Source organism: Mus caroli, chromosome 3 (genome assembly GCF_900094665.2).
Source record: "Mus caroli chromosome 3, CAROLI_EIJ_v1.1, whole genome shotgun sequence".
Lineage (NCBI taxonomy): Eukaryota > Metazoa > Chordata > Mammalia > Rodentia > Muridae > Mus > Mus caroli.
In genome coordinates this window covers 96126856-96137072 of record NC_034572.1, presented here as the reverse complement: position 1 = coordinate 96137072, position 10217 = coordinate 96126856, and the positions used below count along the sequence as shown (strand labels likewise).

Sequence of the window (10217 nt, the reverse complement as noted above, 5' to 3'; positions counted from 1 at the left end):
TCTTTCCCCATTCTTTGTTAAATGCACAGTTCTTCGAGGCATTTAAAGTCATTCAAAATGAATGGTTCAGCCGGTTTGTTGTCAGTGTCCTGCTCCACAATGTCTAATTCGATCTCACGTTTTAGGATCTAGGACATTTCCTGGCACACAGTATGTCCTCAGCAAATGGTCCCTGTGAGAGTGAGTTATCTCACCATTATTATTCAGAGCCTCTTCTCTCAGTCTGCCCAACCCTCATGGTGCTGGATCCTTGCTACCTTCAAGGGATAAGCCAGTTACTCTCTGCTCTAGGGAGAGTCACAACACTTTAGTCTCTCCCTGGAGGATTTGAAACAGCTTTGTAAAGATCCTCCTCTAGGACCCTGAGGGTTGTGTACCTGGGGATCTTGCCCCTTGTCCTACTTCAAGCACAAGGACATACTTGGTCCCTGGAAGTCAGTGAATGGATCCCTCTCAGGTGTAAAAGGGAGAGCCGTGTTGGTCGGTTAGATTTCAACTCAGTGCAAGACAAGGTCTGTGGGAGCTTTCCAGAGGTTAGGAGTTTCTTTAGCACAAGAGTATTTACCAGATTGGTTCTGTGAAGGCTGAGAGCTGTCACGTCCTCCTGTTCCCTAGAGCCACCCACAGCTACAATAGTGTCACAGATCACAGGTGTCTTCGAAGCCCATAGACTGAACAGCCACTGCTGCTGTGGCCAAGACCTTGTCCCATGAGGAGTAAAAGGGAGATGTTCTTTTGCATACCCTGGGCAGGAGGGACTTCAAACCCCACACCTCCAGATAGAAGAAACCAAAGCCTTGCTTGCTAAGTTTTGGTGAAGCTTACTACAAGAAACCTGGAAGAAAACCAAAAGCACTATGAGCCACAGACTGTGTGGACATAAATTGACAATCCATATAGTCACTTTTTAATATGGAAGCTGGAGATTTGGTGTGGTATAGTTCACAATAGTCTAGATGCGCATGTACATACAGGAATACAGTTACAAGTTATTCATGGGTTCTACTTATACAGAATGCCAGACCCAGGTTTGTGCAGATGAGTGTTCCCGATAAAAAGTTGTTTTAAGGCAAGTGTGTCATGGTGCTAAGCATGGGTACCAATTAGATGTTTCAGTGACACATGCCTTGTGCTTAAGTGCCCAGAGGCAAAGCTGTCAAAAAGGGTCTGCTCACTGCCTTTTTCTTTTGGGCAGGGTCTCACGTAGCCCAGGCTGGCCTCAATTTCACTGCATAGCTGAGGATGGATGACCTTAAGCCACTGGTTCTCCCATCTCCAACTCTCAGGTGCTGGGTTTATGGATGTAGGGGACCACTCCCTGATCTTCCCCACCACTGGATGCAGACGTGTCCTTAGCCCCGAGTTTTCCCAAGAGCTTGGGTTAGACAGTTACAAAGTTCCTTTTAGGACAGAACAGACATCTTATGATCTCTGTACTGCTCTTATGGACACATCTCCCTGCTTTTCCTCATGGACGAGACCTGATCTATACCATCCCAGGCTGGGCTGCATCCAAACTTTATATGTGTATATGTTCTGCTTTGTTCGTGTTTTTGCTTTACTAACTCCTTTGTAAAGAATTGAGTCCCTTATGACATTTCACGCCTGGCCAGGATGTTTGATTTCTAGACAGATGCTTAAAATAAAGAGGAGAGCTTTAATCTGATACCTTTATTTATATGCAAAACAGCGCACCAGTCATGAGATATGAAAAACTCGTCAGGTAGAAACCAGGTTATATCTATTTTCACTACAAAATATTGCATTATATAAAGCAACAGAGACACAAAAAAACCCTGAAAAAGACTAAAATCTTTGGATAGCAGATGTGGTTTTTTTCTTCTTCTTCTTTCTTCCTTGTCTCTAAAATACACCTCTTACTTTAAGAGTTTCACAGCTGAGAACATGAAACATTTCTAGGTCATAGACTTTTCTTTTTGGTTGTCACGGAGGAAAGTAGTTCTGAATTCTTTTTTCGTTTCTTTTTTAGGAAAATAATGTAATTTCCTAAAATCATCCCACGCACAAACGTCACACACACACACACACAGAGAAGCTACTCTCCTTAGAAACAGTTTGTAAAGTACTTTTCAGACAAAACTACCAGTAAGAATAACAACACTTAACTTTTTATAAAACTATAATAGTGAAGGGCTAGTGTTGCTGATCTCACAACCAAAGAACCAACTTCTTGATATATAAAATATGCTTAGAAACAGGGGGAAGCAGGGACTCTCTTGTACAAGTGCAATATAATCAGGAAAAAAAAAAAGGCAAGACCACAAGATAATCTCAACAAACACATAAAGAGTTAGACGCAATTATTTCACGGGGGTTGGGAGGGAGTGTAAACACTTGACTATAAATAAATTGGCACAGAGTATCCAAAGTAAAATTATCACCACTCTGAAAAATAAATGTCTTGAAAAAAATACTCTACTCCTTCTAACATAAATAAAAATAGGTTGTCTTTTTCTAACTGCATCTATGAGTCCACATGTTAAGGTCACAAATAGACGGGGTGTTTTTGGATATTTAAAGGGGCATTTTGCCCGAAAAAGCAATCAGATGTTACATTTTCCATTTAAATATGGATTTTTCTATCTACTTTAGTGTCCTATCTTGGGGTTAAAGTCTCACCAAGCTCAAATCCTGCCACAGTGCATGTCTGTCTGTTCTGAATGTATTTTTTAACCTCACCAAATATTCAGGATTTTATTTAGATTAGAATGTATTTTTTCATTTGCCATGGTAACAAAAAGTTTGCTGGTATACCTTTCTGTGTCTTAATCTAGGTATGGAAAAGATTTTCATCTTTTTTTTTTCTCCCCAAGGCTTGGTGATTTGTCAGTTAGAAAAATCCCAGATAGTCATAGTTTGAAGCCATCAGCCTGGGCTAAGCTGTCCTCATTCTTTCAGAACGTAAAGGTGTGTAGGATAGAAATACAGGGAACCGAAAAGCCTCCAGTAGCTTAAACCAACCCACCCCCTCGGGGGATCCTAACACACCGAGGGGAGGCCCCAGGGCATCTCATTCTAGGTACCTCCAGAAGGATTTTCTGGCCAGGAAAATACCTTTGCAAGCCCCAGGTCTTTCTACCCAACCCCACCTCCCAGGCTGGGAAATCTTCTCCTGTTGCCTTGATGACTAGAAAGAACAGGCTGCGTTCAGGTGTCTCTGGGCAAACCTCTAGCCTGGCAGTCCGGATGAGTCGCCTTTGGCAGTCTTCCGGACCGGCGGCCTCCCGCGGCGTCCCCCTCCCTACACGTCCAGGACGTGGTTGAGATAGGAGATGTAGCAGATGGCCAAGCGCAGGATCTCGATCTTGGAGAGCTTCTTGTCCGGGGGCAGCGTGGGTAGTAGTTTGCGGAGCTCGGCGAAGGCCAGGTTGAAAGCCTCCACTCGGATGCGCTCGCGGGTGGCGTGGGCCGAACGGTACTTGGCCGTGGCGCGCCGGCGACGGCGCTTTTCTTCGCGGCTCAGCTGCTGCGGGTGCGGGTAGAGCGCGGCCCGGCTGCCGCCCTTGCCGTCGCCGTCCGCCTCCTCCACCGGCTCTAGGTCGGACACGCTGCCCAGAACCTTGGTGTCTGCGCCGCCCAGAGACTCCGGGTCCGAGTGAGTCGAGCTGGGGTGATCTGAGTCGGCGGCTTGGTCCGGACTCAGCATCATTTTGGAGGCTGATGGGGAGTCAGAAAGTCAGTTAATAAAAGAAATCTGGTTCTTGATTTGCAAGGAGTAGTGGTGGGCGAGGGCCTAGCAAGCCTGGACTCCTAGAAGGGGACCTGGGGACACTGGTTCTCTCCTCATTTCAGGCCCACGCAAGTGGGGAGGCAAGGAGCAGGTATCAAAGCGCATTCCGAACCCACACAGAAACCTGCCGGTGGAGCGGCCAGTGGCGCTGGGACTGAAGAACCGCGGACCTCTGGGGCCGGCTGACATCTTGTGTCTCCTCTGGCCAGACATCAGCTGTTTTCTCCCGTCTCCCTTGCTCCTTCCCCTTCCCAGACACAGGAAAGATCCCGAAGGATTGATGCCCAAAGGATGGATGCATCTGGGTTTTAATGGAGATGCAGAGTGTGTTTCCTATCCGAGGGCCTAGGGCAAGGCAGCTGGAGACTCCCAGCGCCTGAGGGTCTGGTCTGCGCTAGGGTGCGGGCGAACCCCATCCTGGAACCTAGGCCGGGAAGGCTTTCTTGCCGTCCCCTCCCCGCGTTTCTCCGAAATAATAAAGAAATGACCGAACACATGTGTTCGGTCCTTTCAAAAGAAAATTGACTCCTCGGCCCTCATACTCTCCCGGAGCACCATCTGTCACGCAGACTGCCACACACATTGGGGACCTAGGGACGTGGATCACACAATGCCCGGCAGTCTGCCGACCACCTCCCGGGAAAACGCAGGCGGCCGGGCCAAGGGCGAAGGGGCTGGGGAGGGCCAGAGAGGGATGGACTCCGAGGCACCGGTGCGGGACGCCCCGGGCGCAAGCTGTATTTGTGCGGGTGAAGTTCGTGATCTTAGGGGACCTGAGCCCCGCCAACACACCGGCGGCCCAGGGAGGCCTGGCAGCGGCCCCGTGTCTGCGCCGGGCTTTCCCCAGACGATGCCCTCCTGGAAAAGCCACCTCGGGCCGGCAGCTCGAGGGCCTTCGCGTCTTCGCTGGGCTTGCGGGTGATCCGGGTGGGCAGATGGGGATAGAAACCTGCCCGAGCTGAGCTTTTGGGCCTCGGCCACCAGGAGGGACGACTGGGCTATGACTTCTGTACCCCGCCTTGCCCCTCACAGGCAAGGCTCCTGAGTAAGAGCCTCACTCCAGAGAAACAAAAGCCAGGGGATGTAGGTTCGGCTCCTGGCCTCGGATTTGCCCAGGAGAGACCTGAGCTCAGAAACAGCTTTCCGTGCAAGGAAAACGGATCCTCAGAATAACAATAAATGAACCAAACGAACCGCATGATGCCCCCCCCCCCGGACTTTTCTCTACGTTTATAACTACTCACACCTACGCAGTTGGCGTGAAGGGGTAGAAATACACAGGGAGAAAAATCACAGCAAACCACGACATAGTTACAGATCGGACAAAAAGTTCCCGGGCTGTCTCCCACACGCGTTTAAATCCTCCAGATATTTAAATAATCATAAATGGTATTTCTCGTGGGCATTTAAGTCTATGACCATGTGTGAGGAATACATCTATAAAATACAATATGACTCAACTTAATCTAAAGAAAAAGAGACGTGAAGATGTCTTACCTTGCAAGAGCCCTGTCGATAATCTTTTCGTCAATCTTTTAGAGTTAAAATTCCAGGAAACAAGGAGGAGAGATTCTGGCAAATATTAAAAGCAGCCAATATTTATTACATTCGCAGATGAAAAAGCAGCTGTCATCTCGCCGACCACCACAATGAGCGGCGGTGTCTTAGCGGGTGTAGGGTTGTTCACTTAGTTGATGGATTGAAAACGCCCGTTTGTTTGTTTTTAATTGTTCTTAAACATTTCAGGAAAATTCGTTGTTGATCTTTATAAGTGTTGAAACCTCGCGCTTCTCCACTCAAAGGGCTCTATAAATAACAAAAGAGATGCAGAGATAAAAACAATCACATCAAAGGGACGATTCCTACACTTTCTAATAGCAGAATAATCAATAAGAAAGATGGTTAAGATAAAATTCCATTCCTTGAGGACTCCTTCCCTTCCCTTAATCGGGCTGGGGCGAAACTGGGAAGTGCGGTCAGGGATGGAAGGGGCTCAGAAGTGATTTTTTTTTCTTCTTCTTCAAGATAATGCTTTGTTCAGCCAGTGTCTCCCCAGTTCCCAGGAACAACAATACAGTAACTAGGGCTTAAGGTTGCCTCTGTCTTGTCCCTCATCTACTTCTATGTTGTATAAGCAGACACCAATTTTGCAGTTTCAAAGTCTTTCAAGGTTTGGTTACACCCCCTCCCCTACCCCACTCCCTCCCCTCTTTACCTTGTAGTAAAATGTATATAGTCAGTAGCTTGGAGATGCTGGAGAGAGATTGGAGAGAAGTGGATGTCTTCTGGAGTAACAGTGACAGGGAAGCAGAGAAAGGGGAGCTTGGGAGAGCCAGAGCGGAGAGGCAGCTGCCTGTGTGGCTTCTTGGCTCTTCTGGTACCAATTGATTTAGCCTGGAGATGGTGGAAGAGATAAAGGCTTAAGAAGGGGGATGGAATTTTTCCCCCCTAAATTGATATTTAATGGGAAATCCTATTGGACAGAAACCTGGACACGAGTCACTTAATTGGACTTGACATCTGTCACAGTGTGGGAGTTTTCACAGCCCAAATATTTTAGCAGATCAGATTCCCACTGAATCTGTGCCATAAAATATAGCAGTTGAAAGCAGCCCGTGATAGAAGCCATAGCATCTACATCGTCTGGCCACACAGGCGGTTCCTTGTTTTCAGATTATTGATGCAATATTTAAGTGCAAGTAGACACTATATGAACATGGAAAATTCCTCTGGCATTTTGTGAGCTAGCATTTTTTTTTAAATCAATAGTTAGAAAAATAGTTGTGCTCGGCACATGAAAGCATATTCTGTCTATGACACTGTCATTAAGGTGAACGATCCAGACAGGCAATGCTAACATTTATGTAAAGTGAAGTGTCTTTTAGAGGATGCTTTAATCATGATTATTTAAGCATATGGATGTTTTGGAGAAAGGTTCTACTATGAGGCCAGCTTATTAATAGATGATATTTTAAAGGACGTTTGACACATTAGCTTAAATCATTGGTGGAATTAGGAACAGAATCCAAGTAGTTAGAGACCACTAGATAATTCTACTTTTTGAGTTATGTTTGGTTTTCTTTTTCTTTACCCACTTACTCATGTTCATTATTAGCTGTAGAATATGGCACACAGTATGTGCAAAGATAGTACTTTATTCTTGTCCAGCCTAACATGTGAGTGGATATATTTAGCTGGGTGGCAATGTAATTGTGCTAAAATGTAAATATTAAGTATTCTAGCATGCAATGCCTTTGCCTTAGATGACCCCCAGTCCCAAATTTATGTGTTTTACAAAAATAAGGGAAATTTACTGTTAGTCACTATCAATTATATATTATTTGCCATTATTTACACATTGCCAGTGCTACCACTAATTCTGTCTTCTTTCTGTCTATCTTCCTTCTTTTCTTCCTTCCTGTCTTTCTTTCTTTTTGGTATTTTCGACAAGGTCTCACTATGTAGCCCTGGCTGGCCTGACCCTCACCATGGAGACCAGGCTGACCTCAAACTCATAGAGATATGCTTGTTTCTGCTTCTCATGTGTTGGGATTAAAGGCATGTACCACCACACCTAAATATTGATTAAGCTTAGAGGAAATGAGACAATAATAGCCAACCTCCTGTCTCCCTGTTCCTAGGTGAGTTTTTGTGGAGAGGAGAACCTTCACTTTCTCTTCATAATCACCTTTGTCCTATAAAGAGGTATTGTCCTCAGGGGAGGGCTGTAGAGCTACCCACCTAGAGAGCAGCCCTCTGGGTTCCTCATGGCTGTGATGTATACGGTTTGCCTTTGTTCACATCAGCTCCAGGAGGGTAATGGGCCAGAATAGACAGGGTAGAGGGAGAGAAGGGAATATGGTACCAGTGCTGCTCAGCCTCACCTCTGCTCAACCCAGGTATCCCCAAGCATAGAGATGGGCAAGCAGAGAAACCCCTTCCCTGCAGGGCCAGTGGGAGCCAGGAGTGACTATGTGGGAGAGAGGAAGGTTTCCCAGCCTGGCTAGCAGCAGCCAACACTAAGCACTAACACACAACAGAGATGTACACACAGATGCGCACCCTCAGATACTCATGTCTCCTTCCCCATCTAGAGCTCACACAAGCTGTCTGGCTAAATTAGATGCTTGGGCAGATGGACTGGAAACTGTGGTGGCTTTTGTCACCTGAGCTCTAGAAAACACAGCTGCTAGGATAGGAATGGCCCGTGTCCCTGGTCACCCTAGTGTTGGGAGTTGGATGGGGAAGAGGATGTTCGAACCATGGCTGGCCTGATTCTGCAATGGTGCATGTGAGTCCAGACCAATTCGCTTTTATAGCCAGGCCATCGACAACCTGCATATTCATAAATTAATACATGACTAAAGCTGTGTAGAAACATTCCAGATCCACACACAATTATGTTTAGACACGCCATTCTAGACACAACATGGGTTTCCACACAGGTACATTCTCTCTGGTGGGAAAGCTCCCATCCCCCTCCCTATTTGCCATTTCTAAGACATCCCAGGCACAGATGGCTCCTCTTCCCCTATCCCCCTTAGAGACTATATATTGTACACGATGGTTCTTGGTTTCCATATCTGTCTCTCCCACGAGGCTGGAGCATTTTCAGGAAAGGTCTATACCTTACATCTTCAACCCCTCCATGTCTGACCTTGACACACTACATGCACCAAGTTTACAGAGGATAACTTCCTGTGCACAGAGGTTCCCAGGAACCTGGTAATGAACCACTTCCACTCACAGATGCCCAGCCTTCCATTTTGATGGCTTCTATTCTTGAAGGTGTGTGTAGTGACCACCTCTCTCCCATCATCAGCTTGCCGTGACACTCCACGGATGTACAAATCTCTGACAAAACATTAATCACCACACAGATTAGGATATCCTAAAGTGTAAGAATATTGTTAAATAACGTTAAAGCAAGAAGGAGATGGCAGGTAGTGACTTTAAAAGCCAGGCTCTCTGTCATCACCAGCTAGCTGTATAGCTTCTGTTGGCTAGGAGTCACCGAGCCTTTCTGGACCCCAGCTTTCTAATCTGAAAAGTGAGAATAAAGAACACAGGCTATGCAGTATGCTATGCATGCTGCTATGTTACTTTCTTTTTTTCCAAAAAAGGATCAAGATAAGGTGCTGGAGACAGGACTCAGTGGTTAGGAGTAAGTATATTCCCTTGCAAATGACTGGAGTTTCCTTCGCAGCATCCATGTTGGGTGGCTTATAATGACCATAACTCCAGTCAGGGTGAGACACCTCTAACCTCCATAGGGGCACCTGCATTCACACACACACACACACACACACACACACACTTAAAAAACAAAACAAGCCATAAAAAATAATACATGTGAACAACTTAAATCATTGAATGCTCTTAATAGGGTTATTAAATATAAGCACATTCAGTATTATATTACATAGAAATACTAACATATCCAAGTATACTCATCAGATTGTGTGTGTGTGTGTCTGTGTGTGTGTCTGTGTCTGTGTGTGTGTCTGTGTATCCACAGCTCAATTGCTGACCTGGAGTAAATACTACCCCAGCATTAAACCATAAACATAAGGTTATGCATATATTAGTTCATCCCTTCTTAACCAGAAAGTTAAGAAATGCACTCTTGCTGCCCCTGTTTTATATAGAGAGAAACTAAGACAGGGAAAAAAGATGGTGAGTTCTTCAAAGACACATAGCTAGTGACTCACAGAGCCAACAAGATTACGATTAGGGTGGGGGATGGAAAAGGCACTTGCCACCAAGTCTGAACACTTGAGCTGGATCCCTTCAGTGCTTGTTCTAGAAGGAAAAAAAACAGCTCCAGAAAGTTGTCTTCTGATTCCACACTCACACCACGGCACACAGGCATATGTATGTACACACACACACACACACACACACACACACACACACACACACACACGACAGAAACAGAGACGGAGACAGTGAGAGAGAGGAGGGGGGAGAATTGTCTTTTAGACCTCCCATGCACACTGGCATGCAGCCATGCATGCGTGGGTATGCAGGTACACATGTACAAACACGAAGTGAACAAGACAGGTTCAGGTGACCTAGATTCTGAAACGGAAACTGGACCTTCACCCACCATGTCCTGATCCTGTGGCTCTGTGCCCTGTACAAATACCCCATGCAGGAGAATTCTGTACCCCATGAAGTGTGAGAGCTGTAGGAGAAATGTACATACACAGGAAACAAACTTTGTCACCACCCTCTCCTGTCCTCCGCTGAGCTGTGTGAGTTCACATGCCCTTCAGTGCCTCACTCATATCTACTAACAGATACGGCACAAAGTTTAATTCCAGTACTCAGGAGGCAGAGGCAGGAGGATTTCTGAGTTCGAGGCCAGCCTGGTCTACAGAGTGAGTTCCAGGACAGCCAGGGCTACACAGAGAAACCCTGTCTCTAAAACCATCATCATCATCATCATCATCATCATCATAGC

The 10217-nt window shown here is 46.1% G+C and overlaps 1 protein-coding gene and 1 long non-coding RNA gene across 2 annotated transcripts; one reads left to right on the top strand and one right to left on the bottom strand.

Moving 5' to 3' along the window:
- Positions 1-1719: 1719 nt before the first annotated feature.
- On the bottom strand, positions 1720-6036 carry Nhlh2 (nescient helix-loop-helix 2). Its single transcript, XM_029475472.1, has 3 exons — positions 5967-6036; positions 5249-5557; positions 1720-3678 (listed from the first exon to the last, which is right to left on the bottom strand). Exon 3 carries the CDS (start codon positions 3668-3670, stop codon positions 3263-3265), a length of 408 nt encoding a protein of 135 aa, XP_029331332.1. The 5' UTR covers positions 3671-3678; positions 5249-5557; positions 5967-6036; the 3' UTR covers positions 1720-3262.
- LOC115030631 lies at positions 3390-4272 on the top strand. Its single transcript, XR_003836236.1, has 2 exons — positions 3390-3616; positions 3814-4272. It is a non-coding gene; the product is annotated as an uncharacterized LOC115030631 (long non-coding RNA).
- Positions 6037-10217: the final 4181 nt, after the last annotated feature.